Source organism: Chelmon rostratus, chromosome 13 (assembly GCF_017976325.1).
Source record: "Chelmon rostratus isolate fCheRos1 chromosome 13, fCheRos1.pri, whole genome shotgun sequence".
Lineage (NCBI taxonomy): Eukaryota > Metazoa > Chordata > Actinopteri > Chaetodontiformes > Chaetodontidae > Chelmon > Chelmon rostratus.
Window position 1 is genome coordinate 8,942,754 of NC_055670.1, and position 18,563 is coordinate 8,961,316.

General features: G+C 41.7%; 1 protein-coding gene across 1 annotated transcript; it reads left to right on the plus strand.

Annotated features, from left to right (window-relative positions):
- The first annotated feature begins 47 nt into the window (after positions 1–47).
- Positions 48–18,235, plus strand: kpna3 (karyopherin alpha 3 (importin alpha 4)). The gene is made up of 17 exons (XM_041950284.1): positions 48–197; positions 2,817–2,861; positions 8,215–8,304; positions 10,434–10,463; positions 10,572–10,624; positions 10,712–10,807; positions 12,288–12,373; positions 13,052–13,138; positions 13,224–13,393; positions 13,711–13,755; positions 13,889–14,020; positions 14,163–14,291; positions 14,638–14,742; positions 14,987–15,058; positions 15,341–15,503; positions 16,284–16,378; positions 16,482–18,235. Exons 1-17 carry the CDS (start codon positions 129–131, stop codon positions 16,578–16,580), a joined length of 1,566 nt encoding a protein of 521 aa, XP_041806218.1. The 5' UTR covers positions 48–128; the 3' UTR covers positions 16,581–18,235.
- Positions 18,236–18,563: the final 328 nt, after the last annotated feature.

Here is an 18,563-nt window from a genome sequence, read left to right on the forward strand (position 1 = left end):
TTGCGTTGTGTTACGTCCTCCTCCTCCCCCTCTCTGGAACCAGCAGCAGCACAGGAGCTGCCGTGCCTGCCTCGTCTTACACGGAGGAGATCCCGAAAGCCGGAGTAATAGCAAAACCCCGTACAGCCATGGCAGAAAACGCCGGCTTGGAAAACCACCGCATCAAGAGCTTTAAGAATAAGGGACGTGATGTCGAGGTGAGCTGACATACAAATGCGAGTGTAAATAACACGAATCGAAATAGTTTAACGCAGAAAACGACAGTCTTGGGGCCTCATTGGGGAGCCTGGCCCCGGCTGCAGCTGCCAGCGAGCTAGCTGGCTAATGTAAGCTATCGTGAAGAGTTCGCCATCTGAAGTGCTTATTGGCCTATCTTGATAATGGTACATTTCTCCCGGAATAAAGCGATTGTGATTCGTTTTATCCATATATCCATTAATACCAGTGGCCTACCCGTATTCGGTAGCTACTGTTTGTAGGGAGTAAGCAACATCACAGCTGGACCGCTGGAAATAGTTAAGGGCAGGCGGTGTAGCTGTCACTACCAGCTAACGTTAACTAGCTTGGATGGACACCGGTCGCAAGCGAGGCTGGGCCTGGCCGGCACCCGAAACTTGACATTTGCTCTGCTTTGCAGCCAGCCGACCATAAGTAACAACAATGCTAATTTGCCAACGTCACATACATTTGTCATTATTAGTAAAACGTCGGTTTACTTTGAATTACATGGTTGGTCCACATCCACCCTAACCAAACATTGCCCCTCCTTGTTAGCTTGCTAGCGTTGTCAAGCAAATAGCTAGCACGTAATGCCAGGTGAGCCTGCTAAACCGAGCTGCTAGCTAAGCCACTAAACACTTCGGCGAATTGTAATGGTACGATGACCTTACTTTCACGACTTAATTACTTTGATGTGAAATCCGGCAAATGTAACGTTATTGCTAAGTAAGACAACTTTAAGTAATAATTTTACTGTACGATTGGGGTTAGATATTGGCATGTTAGGATTAGGATAACACTGAGCTAGCAGTACCAGGTTATTTATTCTAACTTAGTCTAACGCTGTAACATTATCTCTCACATTTCTTAGTGGTTAGACATTTTTCTAAATAGACGTTGATATAGTAACGTAAATATGAAGGATAACGTTACTTGTGGTGGCTTTACAGTCAAGTCATATATTCTAGAAACCACCACCGGTATACTATGTGCCCTGCTGGCAAATCCACGCTCGGTATTGCAGCATCATTCAACTAACAAGTCTAATAATAAAACTGTGTGACAGCATTTGTCTGTAATGCTCATTGACATGATGACCAAACCATTTGGCAAAGGCTGTGATCAGACCTGCCAAGATAGGAGAAGCTAACATTGCTGGATGAAAGGAATTGTGTCAGATTATCAAGTCTTATGTTCTATACATTATACATATGTGATTTATCAAAACGCAGCTCTCTCAGTTTAAGGGTTTGCCAGCAAAGATGCAAACAAAAGTATGTCTGAAAACAGCCCCTCAACATCCATGAAGTTTCCCCATCAACTGGCTATAAGCACTGATTGAAGCCCCATAGGTGGTTGTTTTGAAACTTCGAGTCAGTGTGACAAGCACATGGCTACTATGACTGACAGACTTTGCCAAGTGCATTCCTGATGCTATTTCAGGCATCTTGGATGTCTGACCTGGGTCCCCTTAAGAGCCTCTCCATGAATTTGAGTGTTCATAAATGGATGACTCAGACAACTGCAGGAAAAAAAAAGGCCAGTTTGGGTTTTATTTATTTAGGTCAGGCATAACAGATTGCTCTTCATTAGTGACATCGTTAGGAATTGCTTTGGATTGCCGAGCAGTAAAGTCCAGCATGCTGCAGGTCATAAGTTCCTCCTTTGTTTTCCTGGGTATCTAATTGAATGTGCTTATCGTTTAGTCAAGCATTTTTTATCCTGGACTATTATATGTTTCTTGCCTTGCAGAATTGCAGGTTTCCCAAAGTTTTTGTTGTTTCAAGTATTAATTGTGGTGCCTGTATGGGCTACAGCAAATTTGTCTCTGTAGGCATATATTTGTTTCAGGAACAGGTCATATTTTGAGTACAGCAACCAATGGAAGTAGGCAAATTGTGCCAATTTAAGTGTACTGGTTTGCATTTATTTTTCTGGCAGTCACACTGGACAACTGGACTGGATGTCCTGCTGTCTGAAAGGGGACATTTTTTGGTGGGGAGGTCAGTATAGTAGCATTATTGTTGTTTTGCAGTGGCTGGGAGACACCTCTCTGCTCTGCAGCCTCCTGAGTTATGACTGTCCCAGATTACGCAAGAGGCTATTTAGGAAAGCAACATGAACCTCTTCAAACAGTCACAAGATCTTAGTCCATCTCAAACTGTTCATGATGAACTGGAAACCTAACAGACACACAAATACAGCAATTTGTTACTGTCTTTCCTCACTTGTGCTACTTTTGAGTTGTCTCTCACCTTCAATTATGTTGGCGATGGTTTCTGATTTTAGGATTCAGTCACTGACTTATGCCTAAATTGAGAAAAGACATCTACTTGCCCATTGATGTTAAAAGTTTTTTCATTTTAAATGGCTATAAGATCCTACATTGAAATAGTTTATTAATGTGGTGCAATCTTATATAATGGAATACAATACAATTCAGTGTTTTTTGCTCATGGTATTTTGTCATATATTACGTCATTTTGTTATCCATGTGAAAGTCTACGATCTATATTTTCCACAGCAGTAAATTGTTGAGTTTCTCAAAACAAATGCTTTATCATTTACTGTCTTTTCTCTTTGTTTCTCTGTTACAGACTATGAGAAGACATCGAAATGAGGTGACGGTTGAGTTGAGAAAGGTGAGAAAAGATTTGGCCATCTGTCTACACGCTCAAACACCAGACGTTTATTGTGAATCTCAAATTCCAGACCAGCGGAGGTGGACGCATTGAGGAAATTCAGGCAGGGACTAGCAACACTAATCATTTAATTCTTCATTAATATCAGAAATAGTGCTCAAGGCCAATGTGAGCTGGCTCACATTTTAACAAAACCTTACTGCTTGATTCCACGGGGCACAACTAGGCTGTGCCCCTGGCTGAGGCATAGCCGATTTTGGCCGTTCTGGACAGTCCTTGTGATTCCACCAGAAGCGCCACAGAGCATTTCAGAAGCGGCTCTGCAGCTAGTCTATTTTTGACAGAAGCCGCGTCAAGCTGCACGGAGCAGATCGAGCTAGGTAGGAAGTCAGACACAGAAATGGCGTCTGGTTAGTTTGCATTCATATATCACATCAAAACAATGAAAAAGAAATCATTAAACTACATAGCCTACTTGCCTGTGGTAAAAACGAAAGAAGTCAAGGAAAAATGACAGAAACAGCAATGGGGTAGGCAAAACGCTCCGCTTCTGAAACGCTCCCGGTGGGGTATGAAGCCGTGTGGAGAACAGAACAAAACAATGTCCCAGCTAGAATGTGATGTACTCGTGCCCGGTGGACTCAAAACATTATTCATCACCTACTATTACACTCTCTTGCAACTGACTAAGCATTTGTCATGAGAACTGTTGCAAGCCATGTATTTCTGGTTTCCTGCTATACTCTACTATTTTGTGAGTTCTGTTTTGAGCCCACCGGTGTAATTTCCTCTCCTGTCATACTTATTCATTGCAACCCCAAATATCTATTTGGTTTGTCCATCAATATTCAAGGTACCTTCAAACAGTCACCCTCAAAAACATGCATCTGTTGAGCCTTGATGGATTGCTGTTGCTTGATTTTGTACATTTTCTTGACTTTAATGGTGGAAATGGAACTTTTTTTGGCCAACTGTCTGGATTGGATGGTAATTGGACCTGCATCTGCCAGCTGTTGGTCATTTTTGCTCGACAGCTAGCTGTCCTTCTATAAATGATGCAGTGTTTATTAGTAGACTTTGTTGATCCTTTTTTGACAGCAAGAACTCTCAAGCATTTCAAGTAGGATATGCAGTGATAGTTACATGTGTTGCTATCCAGACAGCATAGTATCCACACAGCAGTCGAGCTTAATTTTGTCCTTTGACAAATAGAGAAAATAAAGATGAGTTAACTACAGTTGACTAAGTTTGAAACTCACTTTTTAAACTTAAATTGCATTGCGGTTGTAAATGGAAATATTTAGTATATCCGTATTTGCTAGAGAAGCCACAGCTGATGCTGTCACCACACAATAGGCTGTATGCTGTAGATCTGTTTCAGGCATTTCCTTTTGCAGACCCTAAAAATGGCTTATCTTACTGCACAATTTCTGAGAAATTGTGATGCTATCTGCAGTTGTTTTATTGTATTTTGCAATAAAATAGATTATTTATTGGAATTCTTCGTCACAGAGAAAAAAGTGTCTGTTTAAAGAATTTACAGGTTAACAGTAGAATTGACTATGGTATTCTTCTTTGCATGTATTCAGTTTGGCCGATTGTGTTGCCAAAAGTTGGAACAGGATCAGCCTATCGTGTTTTTTGTTTGTTTATTTGCTTCGTTCACACTGTTCCAAATTAAAAAGAAAATTGAATTTCCTGTTCTTGATGTGGTGCTATTGTCTGTCTGTATTGTCGGCTTCAAATACCCACAAAGGGGGAATATACTTTCAACAGGCACTTTACAATGTGCAGTTTGTGCATGTCACAACTGTCACATTTTGTTTTGGTCTTATTCTAGGCCATGAGCTTAAAATGAAACGAGGAGTACAATTGGTTTAGAATGCCAACTTTCAACTGAGTAATGTTGGAATTGTCATGGTAAGCTTTGAATGCATATTCTTTGTAATCAACTCTAAGTCTATGACCCATAGACATTACAAGGAGCGGACCTTTACCCTGATCTTCATTTACTGCAACCCATGCATTGATGATGGATGGCAGTTCAGGGGCTGCTTTGATATGTGTTTTGAATTGTGCTGCTGCTGCTTTATGATGACATTGTCCAAAGAGATTTAACGCTTTCAGTTTGATCTGAACAGACATGATGTTTGTATTCATCTTCTCGCTTCCGTCATCAGTGGCCTCATCAGTGAACACGAGTGAGCAACTGGCAGACATACATGCCAATGCATTAACACGAGTTTCACAGCGTTGCACCCTGAACCACTTTTTTGTCAACACGGAATTCCTTCCATCATTCTGGTATGGTGGACTTTACTTGCATCTTTCAATAACATTTAAATATGGTGCAATCTGAAAAAAAAATAGTTTAAAACATTAAAAAGATAACTAAAACTATCAACAGAAAAATAACATCTTTGATGTTATGTCACCGACTAATTTCCCTGATGTTTAAACTAACAGTAGACAGAAGTTTTTTTGCTTCAGTGTATCATGAAGCAAACGTTGATCGCACAATATAATCGCTCTAAAATAATGACTCCATCAGTGTTTAGACTGGTTCCCTGAAAGTCTTGCTTTCTCTATTCAGTTTTGCCTGCGAGTGGGTTTGATCTCCTGGGAAAATGAAGGTTGACTGGCGATCCAGTCCAGCTGGCACCATTTCTCTCTGCTTTCATGGCTCCATTATAGATTGAATGAATGAACTCATGCTTTTTGTCAGTGTTATTACTATATATGAAATTATGACAATGGCACTTCACCTCTTCATTGAACATTCTTCTTCCTTCTCTCGTATTTCCAAAGTGGTCTTGTCTGTTTAAATGGTAGTTTAAACTTACACTCAACAGTCAATTGAATCTATAAAGTTAAGCGTTGTTTGAAATCTGTGCGTATATATAAGAGCCATTTGAATTATTTAAACAGCTTTTGTGTAGGAACAATTCTGTCCCCAGCTTTTTAATCCATCAGTAGTTGATCACTGTTACCATGATCACTGTGAGTGGTTTCCAATGTAATAATTAGTCTAACCAGCTAGTAGTTCTGGTGCCGACTAGTGAGGGTAGCAATGTTTGTACTAGTCGAATGATCATGCACATCGCTGTCAAAGCTGTCTGTATATTGTGTTAGAGATATCCGCTGCTGCTCTTTTACTGAACTAAGATTAGCTTAATTGCCGAGTTAACTCATCGTAAAACACACTTCATTCAAACTGGACAGAAACAAAATAAGACTCAACAAAGCCATCTCGGTCTGTCTTTCCTCTGTTCCAACTACCGATAACTCTTGTTGGGTTGAAATAAACCCTTAACCCTGAGTCAGGGTGCTGGTCAGAGCGACTGTAAATCACCTCTGTGCTGTGTTGCCTGTTATCAAACACTCAAAGGTGTAAACATGGCAACCTTCTCCCGCCGCTCTGAGCTCCCAGCCTGATTTAGCTGATAGACACCAGCCGCACAATCTCACTGAGCTAACTAGCTAACGGCAGCTACAGCTAGCAGCAGTCAGCAGGTACTCTGGTGATATGCAGCCACCTATTTGTTTGGAGTAAGAATTCGACAAATAGCCAATTCACATATTCCACCTTTAAAGAAGCTAACTGTAACCTGCCTTTTTTCTACTCGAGGCCCGCAAGGGGTTTTGCATCTAGTGATGAATCCTCTTGAGTTTCTGTTGGTGTTATTTCCACTTGATTTGTATTCTGATATAACCATGCCTGGACCCTGCAGAGGGCCCTGATCTGTTTACCTTTCTAAACATACTCTGGAGTTGCTGAACTATGTTAAAACCTGTTAAAACATGAACATTGTTTTTGTAGCAGGGGATGCCAAGGACTATGTAGAATATGCAAATCTTCAAGATCAGACTTACCTGGATACCTGGATTTTAGTTGTGGGCTGCAGTTGTCTCTCATGTATTGAAATTAATGGAATAAGCCACACTGTCTCAAGCAAATTTGAAATTATGGGTCTTAAGGATTTGAATACAGATGAGTTTAAATAGCTTTTAAGTGTTGTGTTGTCTTTGTGTGCTATTTTTGTACTGCAAAATTAGTTCTGTCATGCACCTTTTTAAGTCGCTGATGGGTCTGCGATTGTTTTCATTTTCACACACAGTTGTCGGCTGGTTTGGGTTTGTAACAGATAGTTCAGTCACATCTTCGCTGTGTTAAGAGCTCTTTGTTTCTGTTTACCACCTATCACTTTTTTCCTTAATGGAAGATTTTTTTGTGTCGACAGACAACTAAAATCAGGGTTACATCCACTACAAAATCCAGATTGAGTAGTGGTGTTCCTCTAGTCTAAAAAGCATTAATGTCCACTTGAATCTTATTGCCATTTGTTGAGCTGAATGATCTCTTTTGTAGTTGTTCATCTTTGTCTCCTGGAATAGCAAAAGGCATGTGTAGGTAGTGGAAGAGGAAGGTACCCTCTGTTTCTAGGAACCAGGTGCCAGACATGAAACAATACGAACCGAAATGAACATTTTCCACAGCTTTGCTCTGTAAAGATGCGTTTTTTAACAGCCTGGCATTGTAGAAAATTGAAACTGTCAAGAAAATCACAGCATGCAAACAACATATTTGGAAAAGAACGTGTAGATGATGGACATACTCCTTTGCAAAGGCATGACTTGGTATGGGGCCAGCTGAACTGGTTCTTCTGATAAACAAATCGGGACACTTTGTGTGTTGTGCTTCCAGAGAAAGTCTGAAAACTGGTTTACAGACATTTAGGGCAGCACAGCCATCAGCAGCCGCTTGGAGAACACTGGCACAGCCAGGGATGTTGAAACATAGAACGTCACTGCTGTGGAGTGCTGAGGTGTTCTCAAGTCTAGCACATTCCATTTAGCTGGATCAGAGCAGCAAGAAGCACTGCGCTCGCTGATTAGTCATCAGTGACGCACATCAGCATGATGCACAGAAATGTAGGCCAAGGGAATCTCCTCCTACCACTGACTCACATGCCCTGTAAATTGATGGGATGTGTGGGTCTTTCTGCCTCTCGGTATATACTTGTGTGTCTATGTATTTCCACGCTGAATGAAAAAGTGCTTCCGGGGGGGTTTGCAGAGTATGTTGAGGGTTAAGGTTCAGTGTCCTACAGAGATGAGTGTGTGTGTTTGCTTTGTGGACCAGCCTGCAGACAGAGTGCTCTCCCTTAGCCACTTGGAGTGGAATTTCTAACACATAGACTATACTGAAAATAAAAGTTTGGGAAAGAGAGAAACTATTTTTGAGGTAGGCCTCAATTCACTGTTGCTTTAAGAATTCATGAATGCATTAATGAACACTTTCATCTCCTCCCCTCATTGCTAGTTCTGTCCTTTTTTCCCCCCCTCTTGTCAGAACAAACGAGACGAACATCTACTGAAGAAGAGAAATGTCCCGCAGGAGGAGAGTCTGGAGGACTCTGACGTCGACTCAGACTTCAAAGGAGTAAGTGTGGGTGTGTGGGTATGTGCTTCGGTGAGAGAGCTGCAGTGAGAGTGGACTGTCCAGATAATGGGCCAGAAGGGGTAAAATCAAGAGGGCAAAATCATTTCAAACTGTGTGTTATACACACTAGAAACAGTCGCAGAACAGCTTCAGTTAGATTAAGTTGTGTCAGTGGGGAAAATTATGTTTTTACTGGGATCTTTCCTCCAAAATAAAAGCATTTACAGTGCAAATTAAATATAATGCATTGTCATGTTAGGATTGTTTTATGTTAGCAGCACTTCTATTTTCAAACTTCAGAGGGTCAGTTCACCCAAATTCTCCTTCGCTGAGATTGAAAGTTTGTTTCTGATCTCAGAAAGAGCAGCTAACAACAACAACAACAACAACCACAGCATCTTTTAGTAGCTGTTCTGGAGCTTTCAATCGCATCACGCTTCCACTCTTCCTCAGAAGGTGGAGTTTTCCCAGGTGTCATGGAATTGTAGATGTTCAGATTTAGTAGGGTTTCTAAAGTGTTCAAAGAAATGGAAATTTGAACATCTACAATTGTGTGGTAACTGGGTAAACTCCACCTGCAGAGGATGATTATTGGATTTGTTTGGTGGCTCCATAGCATTTATTCAGTGGCCAGTTTGGTGATTTTCTTTTGCCTTGTGTCTGTCCATGCAGATGTCAGTTTTGTAGTATCTGCTGCTGAAACGTCTGCTACTACCCAAATACAGTTAAGGTGAATGGAATTTCGTTTGTGGATGGCATGTGCTGTGGGTTATTTGTCCTTGCTGTGAGCACCACAAATAAAATCCAGTCGACCTCCACTGACTTGGGTTCGCACCAGAAATCTCTGATATCGTGAAACTATAGCAGATAAAATTGTACATTTTGCAATTTGTGTGAATTGACCCTCTAATTCTCCTGCTCTAGTGAAATGATGATGATAATGATCATGATAAATGTTATTTATTTTGAATCTTTCTTACAACAAATGCAGCTTCACAATAAAAATGGACAAAGAATCAATGTAGAAATAAGGTGGAGAGCAAGACCCACTGTATAACAGTGGTTAACACTGAGAAGAAAATAAGAGTAGAAATGCAGTAAAGGTATGCATAATATAAGATGGGAAAAGCCCCACTGAATAATAGTAATAAGGTAAAGTTACAGCTAGAGTACATAGATTTTTTTTTCCTAATGTAATATGCTGTATGTGGGCTGAGTGTAGTAATATGCTGTCCAGAATATCTCCAAAGCCACTAACCTCTGATGACATGGTTTGAGTAGATTAATGAAATTGTGAGGAATAGCCTGCAGAGTAATTTTTGTCACAAATTGAAGATCCAGTCTGAATTTGTGGCCCACGGCAGCATTGGTGAGAAAAGAAATGTAGAGTACTGATAAAAAACTGGGTGACTGTGCGGCGCCACACATCCATGCTGTTTCAGTCAATGTTCTTGTTATCTCTTTATGTTAGTTCTGTGTCTTAGGCACAGACACACTATCATAGTGTCATGGGAGCTGTGATTGAAAGCAGTTAATGCTTTCATTGTTTGTTAAAGTGTTGAGTTCAGAGTCAACAGCCTAGACATGACTCAGGGAAAAGAGAGGGTGCAGCTCGTTGTAATTTCCTCTATCCATTTCGGTTGAAAGCCCGCAAGCATTTTGCATATTCTGCATTACTAATTTTCATGTCAGACACCACAATGCAGTGGGCAAGCTGTTAAAGTCTTAATATAGACCTGGAAACAATTTAGCACATTTAAATAAATACATAGATCTTATGTAAAGTGGTGTTAATCAAGGGTCAGCTTAATTTGGTATGAAGTTTTTTTAGTTTGTTATGTCGCAAAAGTATTTCAAATATAATTTAAAGCAGTCAACCGCACATCTGCTCATGTTTTTCATAATTTGAATCCATCCCACACCCTACATACTACAGATATCAGCTATTAATTTGAGCAGCATGAGATACAAAATGTTTACTTGTTACACTATTGCACCTAAAGACAATAGGGAAATACACTGTTTTGCACAGATTGCACACCAGTTTAGCCTCTACAGTTAGCTGTTGGAAATGCCTAGCAAATTATGACTGACTGTGCTAATACTCATCTGCGTTTCTCTCTGTGCAGCAAAATGTGACGCTTCATGCCATCTTACAGGTGAGAGTTCACATCATTCCATTAAAGTGTACTGTCAGTAACTCCTGAACTGTCGGCTGTTTATGCTGTGCTAACGTTTATTATGGCCTTTGTTCCTTGTCACTGCAGAACGCTACCAGTGATAATGCAGTTATCCAGCTCAGTGCTGTACAGGCAGCCAGGTGAGGGACTGGCAGAGTGCACACACACAGACGCCAGCTGTTTTTGTGTATGACGTTCATGAGATGTATTTTCCTGCCCTTTGCCAGAAAACTGCTCTCAAGCGACAGAAACCCTCCCATCGACGACTTGATAAATTCTGGGATCCTGCCCATTTTAGTCAAATGCCTGGAGAGGGACGACAAGTAAGTCTGCTTCCAAAAACAGTTTGTGTTTGCCTTCACTGTTATTTTTCTCTGACGCAATGAACTGAGTGTTCTACTTGTCAAGACTGCGGACTGCTGTGATGGATTACTTACGCTGCTGTGTCACGTCTCTGGCGCAACCGAGGCTCCGTGTGCGCGAGAGTGTGCGCATCCCGCCGTGGCCACACGTGAGAGTGTGTGGTGGCGCGCAGGGCAGTTGGCTGGTCGTCGCAGTCCAGGCCAAGCCAAATATAACAGCATTCCTGTCCCTCAGAGTTCCCCAATTCCCAGGACCTTGTGTTCACTGAGGGGGGAGAATGAATAGTTGGGGGTGGAAGAACTTGAGAGGAAGAAGTTGTAAGAATTTCACCATGGCAACCAACAATGGATAGCATCGTTTTAACATGGAACACCAGGTCATATTGGACATTTCATGTTTGAGTTTGTGCATAATGCAGCAGTGCAGTATAGCCCATGCACATCTGTCAAGAGGAAATAATTGTCTACTATGTTGACACAGCATCATGGCAGGAAGCCAAGTCAGCTCAGCTTAATGATATAACAAGATACAGAATCACAATGACGTGAAAGTGAGCACCATCTTACACAAACAAGAGTAGATAAATGAAATCTGTGATGCCGCAAAAAATGAAACTATTCAGTCCACGGGCAACCAGGGCGACTGGTTACATCACAAAAAGCACCACACCCTGTTTCCTGTTTTACATCCCAGCTAAAGCCAAAGAAACTTGTAGGAACTGCATCATCGTTGGCTGCCTGATGAAATATTTAGCGGGGCAGACAGACTTCCCACCCTTTGCCATGGTTTACTAGCATTTGGCTGGTGGGTGGTGTGAGGATCACTTGAAACGTGTGAGTTCTTAATATTTTGTGTTGCATCATTTAAGAAAAAAAAATCTTTCATGACACTCTTCCCTCTTGAGCACAGTTCACCGAACAGCATGATGTCTAGACCGCTGATCCGGTGTCAGATGTATTTTCCACTACACAGAGTCTGTTATCACCAGGGGGTCACATTATAATTATCATTATTATTAGTAGTAGTATTAGTAGTAGTAATATAAATCTTTTTTTAAGTAACCAATTATGAAAAACTCGTTAAAACACGATCCGCTGTGATGACCCCCAATGGGGAGCAGCCGGAAAGAAAAAAAAAATGGAAAACTCCACTATCCCCTGATGAGTAACCAGCTTTTGATTAAAATTGGTTTGCTTGCTCTAAAAAGCCCTTTTTTTGTTGTATGAGGCCAAAAAACAGACAATTGCATTAGGTGTTTTGGGGAAAATACAAAAATGAGCCTTGGAAAACATGAAGTAGTAGCTGTGAGTTCTGGAAGTGTTCACATCAATATTTGTCATTATGATTAATCCCCCCTTTTCTGTCCCACTAATGAGCATTCTTTATGTCTTCTACTTGTTTTTTTTTTTTCTTACTGGTTTTGTTTTCTTTGTCCTACAGCCCCTCTCTTCAGTTTGAGGCAGCTTGGGCTCTGACCAACATTGCCTCTGGCACATCAGCACAGACTCAGGCTGTGGTTAAATCCGGTAAATTGACCCCTGATTCTGTACTGTCTGCATTCTCCCGTTCCCATTCTCTCGTTTTTTCACGCAATTAAGCAGCCGATTATTTGTTTGGATTATGTTTTTATTAGATAACAGTGCACATTTTGAAACAGTGGAAGCCATGATCAGCATTCATGTGATTAGCTAGCTGTTGCGGAGACAGTGCAAGTTAGTGAAGCACTGAGGGATGATGCTCCACTAAAACTTTCCCTAAATGTGATATGATGATATTGAATGACTTTATTTAAATACTCAGTCATCTAAATTGTATGCAGTTTCTTATAAAGAAATATATAACTGCGTCTAAATGACAAATCTTTATCAGACTTTCAAATAAAAGACATATTTTCAGCTTCTGTTTGTCTGACATCCCCCTCATAGAATAGATCTCATTGGAAAATGGTTCGCTTTGGGTACAAGAAAGAAATCTTTTAGTAGTGAGCAGAGGGTTTCCCCTCTGCTTTGACTGTGAAGAACAGAGTAGATTCATTTCTTTGAGTCATTAAATGTTTGTAGATAGATCAGCTGTTGTGACCCAGCCATGAATTAGTATTTATTTTAATTGGCTTTGAGTGTGACCAGGCAACAGAGCTCGTTACTGGAGTTGCAGAGTCCGACACCTTAGGCAAGTTTTTGATGCGCTGATGTTTATGTGTCCAGATGCAGTGCCCCTGTTCCTGCGACTGCTAAACTCTGCCCACCAGAACGTATGTGAACAGGCTGTATGGGCTTTAGGAAACATTATAGGTGAGTAGTAGTCCTCTAACTGAGATGTGTGTATACTTTTTGGATGTACCTGCGTTATGTTGACCTCTGCCCCTTGCCTTCCCAGGTGATGGTCCTCAGTGCAGGGATTATGTCATCTCCCTGGGTGTGGTCAAGCCCCTGCTTTCTTTCATCAACCCATCAATCCCCATCACCTTTCTCCGAAATGTTACCTGGGTCATTGTTAACCTCTGCCGCAACAAGGATCCGCCACCGCCCATGGAGACTGTGCAAGAGGTGGGTGTTCATGCATGCACGTGCAGGCTTTCATGTGCCAGACAGATGGAGGTGTTGCAGTCGACTATTTCACTGCAGGCCGACACACACAGAGTTTTTGCAGCATCTTTTCAGCAGCCAAATCAGCCTCGTCACCCAGGGGAATTTCTAACTACAAAGCTCTTTTGGCGACATTTTGAAGTCTGGGTTTGACAGCTCCTCCTCTTTGTGATTTTTTTTTTTTGCTTCTCACTCTGCCCTGTTTTTGCCTTCATTTGATCCATCTATTCCTCTGCCTACACCCAACCCACTCACAGCCTACTTTTCTTTCCCCACAGATTTTGCCTGCCCTCTGTGTGCTAATATATCACACCGATATAAATGTAAGTATCAGAGCGACAGAGTGGCTGTCCTCGTCATGAAACATCACTTGGTTTGTGCTGCCAGCATGCCATTTTTCTAACAGCTTGATTAATGTACATGGTCTCACAAGTTTCATGCGTCCTGTTTGTTTAGATCCTAGTTGACACAGTGTGGGCACTGTCCTATCTGACGGACGGGGGCAACGAGCAGATCCAGATGGTCATTGATTCTGGAGTTGTTCCATATCTTGTGCCTCTCCTCAGCCACCAGGAGGTCAAAGTTCAGGTGAGACTTTGTTTTATCGATTCAGTTCACCTTTGACTTTTATCCATAGTATGTCACCATTTCAAAGTTTCCTCCTCAATAACTTAATGAAGCAAAGTAATTTCTTTTTTTTTTATTGCCCTTCTTTGTCTTCAAACTGCAGACGGCAGCTCTGAGGGCAGTGGGTAACATTGTCACAGGGACGGACGAGCAGACACAGGTTGTGCTCAACTGTGACGTCCTATCACACTTCCCCAACCTGCTCACACACCCTAAAGAAAAGATCAACAAGGTATCCCAACCTCAACCATCATGTTTTTATTCTTTTTTTCAGTTTTATTTTGTACGTCTGGTGGTTTGTAAGGCTTGGCGTGGAAATAGGAGTAGGGTGTCTGCGCCATGTGAACCACAGTGACATTCATTATATTCATGAGAGCTATCTGTCACTGTCAGGAAGTGTAATGCATCAGGAGCAGGTTTGCTATTGTATTGACTCCCTGACTTAATCACATGAGATTACAGTAAAGTAGTGGGGAAAAAGTAATGTAAAAAGAAATGCCTTGTGGGTTTGGAAGAATACATGTCTGCGGGGAAGGTACAGTGCCGGTTTTGACCATTTGGGATTGGTCTGTTTGCAGGAAGCAGTCTGGTTCCTGTCCAACATTACAGCTGGGAACCAGCAGCAGGTCCAAGCTGTGATTGATGCTGGTCTGATTCCTATGATCATTCACCAACTGGCTAAGGTTTGTGCTGGATGGATAACAGGAAAGAAATTCCTTAAGCTTTACATTTCCTATTCTTCATATTTCTAGAGTTTTCTCAACAGATGGTATGAGACTCTAAATGTTGAAAAAGCATGTTGGACGTTAATCAACAGTGAACACAGAATGCAAACGCAGCCTACGTATGTCTGTGGGCCTTGGCATTGGGTTGTTGTAGAAGAGACCTGCTATTTGCACATCTCGGTGACAGCCTGTCTCTCTACAGGGTGACTTTGGCACTCAGAAGGAGGCAGCATGGGCCATCAGCAACCTCACCATCAGTGGAAGGAAAGACCAGGTGAGCCGGGCTTTGGGACCAGTGATGTAAAAATCTGGAGCTTGTTTTATTTTTTGAATTCCATTCAATATAAGGTTTTTATTTAAGATGCCTTCCATAATTTCAGTAGTAAGAAAAAAAAGTGACCTTTTTTCAGTAAGCACAAGTGTCCCCATTATTGAAGGATGACAATAGGCGATGCTGACTTGTTTACATATAAAGGTGTGAAATTACCACACTTGTAACCATGTACCTATGTTGTAATCAAGTATGGATGTGGTGTGTATGTGTGGGTTTGTGTAGGTGGAGTTCCTGGTGGAGCAGAATGTCACCCCCCCGTTCTGTAACCTCCTGTCCGTGAAGGACTCCCAGGTGGTGCAGGTTGTCCTGGACGGCCTGAAGAACATCCTCATCATGGCAGGAGAAGAAGCCAGCACTATTGCGGAGATCATAGAGGAGTGTGGAGGTCTATATCTGGCTGATGGTTTGCTTGTGTGCATGCCAGCTTCATTTGTATTAGTAGTCTTATAAATTTTAGCTGTTGTATTTTTTTATTTGGAAAATTAGTGCAACTCTTTTTTCCAAGAACTAGTATTTTTGGCAGATTTCATTTTTTTTCAATATATCTGGCCAAGAAGTGCATGTTTTTGATACGTTTTTATAGTTGAACTGTAAATTACTGCAGTAGCCAGCTCTCAGTGTTAAAGGATAACTTTCGTTTTTTACAACCTGGACCTTATTTCTAGCATTAAATACGACCCATGGTGGCATGTTATCGATATCTGGCGTCTCTAGACAACTACCTCTGACGTGGATGATGTCTTTTCCGAACGCCGGGCGCTGCAAGCAGCCAGCCACAACACGGCTGACTCTGCAGCGGTCGGCTACGAATAGGCAATAATGAACCATAGCTGTGCCAAACTACAGCTAAACTAGCCGACCGCCGGCTCAGAGGTGAATAGCACCAGCATATCATAACAAAATATTGGAATATGAACCGCAGATTATGCGTTATATATAGGCTGCGCATGGATGCCCCGAGTACTCGCATTATACGGATATACGCGCCGCTCCACTGGGGCTAATTTCTTCAAAACGACTCCAAATGCCACCAACGTTGTCTGGGTGAGTAAATGGTCGTATTTAATGCTAGAAATAAGGTCCAGGTTGTAAAAAACGAAAGTTATCCTTTAATGTTGTTAACAACAAAGGAGAGGTTAAATTTGTCTTTGTTCTGATTTTTCAGGTTTGGAGAAGATAGAAAATCTGCAGCAGCATGAAAACGAAGACATCTACAAACTAGCCTTTGAGATTATTGATCAGTACTTTTCAGGAGATGATGTAAGTTTTCAGCAGTGATATTACACGTCAGAATTTTCATTCGTTTTTCCCGCTCAGTCAACAACGTACTCTGCTGTGATCTCACAATATCTGTCTTTTTCAGATTGACGAAGATCCCGGCTTTAACCCCGACACTACTCAAGGGGGGACCTTCAACTTTGATCCAGCTTCCAACATGCAAACGAAGGAGTTTAATTTCTAAAAGCCAGGATGTTTGGTTCAACCAGCTGCACGGGTACTCTGTAATCACCCTAGACATTCATCCATCTCTCCTCCAACCTGGCAACTTGGTACCGAAGGATTTACTTAGCATCACTTCAACATGGAAACTCACCACTGAAGGATTTACCCTGGCCCGCCTCTGCACTGCGGGCTGTTTTTTCTTTTTAAATGGTCATCCTTCACCGAACACGGCAACCCTGCAAAAAGGAGACCTGGTCATTCAACAGGCACCATCACCATCTGGCAACCTGCATCAGGAGGATTGCTGGTGTTCTCTGCCAGTGCTTCTAAATATCACACAAAAATAAAACCAGAAGGAAGGAAAAGCCTTCGTGGCAAGATTTAATTGCCAAATGTCAAGTCTTCATAAAGACAAACACACAAGCACATGTTCAGTCACAAACACAAACATATACACAGTTTTTGACACTTAGAATTTGTGTGCATACTTCTGTTAGAAGCCATCATATCACTTACGGGGAAGAAAATACTGCTGTTTGTTTGTGGTTTATTTTTGTGCTTTCCCTCCCCTGGATTGTCCTCTGGTGTTACTTCACCCTCGCACACGCACACTAACATATAAGTACACACATCGACACATTTAGTCACGCGGATTCCCCATGGCCGGGCACCCCAATAACCCTCTCTCACCCAGTTTAAAGAGTTAATCCCAGAGCTAAGCCATGATTAACCACGGACCCCCACTGCCCTCCCAGGAGAGTCCTGGGGCAGGTGGAGGGGTGAAAGGGCTCTAAAGCAAAAAGAGGACTCCGTGGCAAACTGACTGACGGGACTTCTGACTCAATGACGTCACTTTTTTAATGTGACCTCGGTTGAATTATCAAACTTAACGTTTGTTTAAAAAAAATCATCAAAAATGTGAAGAAAATGCCATAATTCTCTTTTTTTTCAGTACATATAACTAAGACCTGCTAACTGCCTGCTTCTGATTCAGCAGAGCGACAAGAGTTTTGTGTTTTCACGGATGTGAATACCTGTCACAGGAGGAAGCACCTTTAGGTGAAGGCGCAGAGACTTGAGAGAAGAGGAACATGTCAGCTGTAGCGTTTATCCCCCTACAGGATGGCCATTTCTGCAGCAGGAGCTCGGTCGCGTCCTGTGATCCAGTGAACTGTGAAAAAAGACAAAAAAAACCAACCATGTTGAGCTCAAAAATCGACCCACATTGCTAACCTTAATCTTATTTTAATTCTTTTAAATTCTCTCAACAAACAAATATTTTTAGGTTCATGTTCCAGCTTCTTCTGGTTGAGTCTGTGGAGCTTCCATATGTCTTTGTTTTTCCTTTTTCCTTTTCTTCAGTCTTATGCACACGTCTGAGGGGCATATTATGTCTGCCTGCAGAGAGGGACCTATACTCATTGAAGACTAGACTTATATAACGAGTACAGGTCCTGACCTTTACAGTACTTAACTACTTTCGATGAAGAGGTCACATGTCATCACTCGATTTGAATAATTGTACAAAAAATGTGATGTGTATCTCTCCTTGCCGTCTAATGAATATATGAATATATTTACATAAAGCCTGTACAAAGCTGCTGCAGCTGACAGTCATTGGATGGACGATAACCTCACTGTCAAAGATGGCTTGGGAGGGTTTTTTTTTTTTTTTGTTGAAGCAATATTTCGTTGTTTCATTGTTTTTATTTTTGACTTGCATATGTATTGTGATGACATGCTGATAAATTGGAACAGGCTGTTTTTTTTTCCTCCTCTTCGTAGTGGTGACGGGCTGTTTAAAATGTACCGTCCCATGTATCAGTTGGTGTGCGGGTGCGGGTTCAAGGTGTCAAACTGTGAACTCGACCCTAACCCTGGTCTCGAAGACTTTTTGATCCTCTGGTTGGCTGCTAACTACTGAGAGGGGGTCAGATCGGGGTGGTGGGGGTGGGGGGTGGTGGAGGGTCACACTGGGGTTTTAAAAATTGGGTGGGGTTGT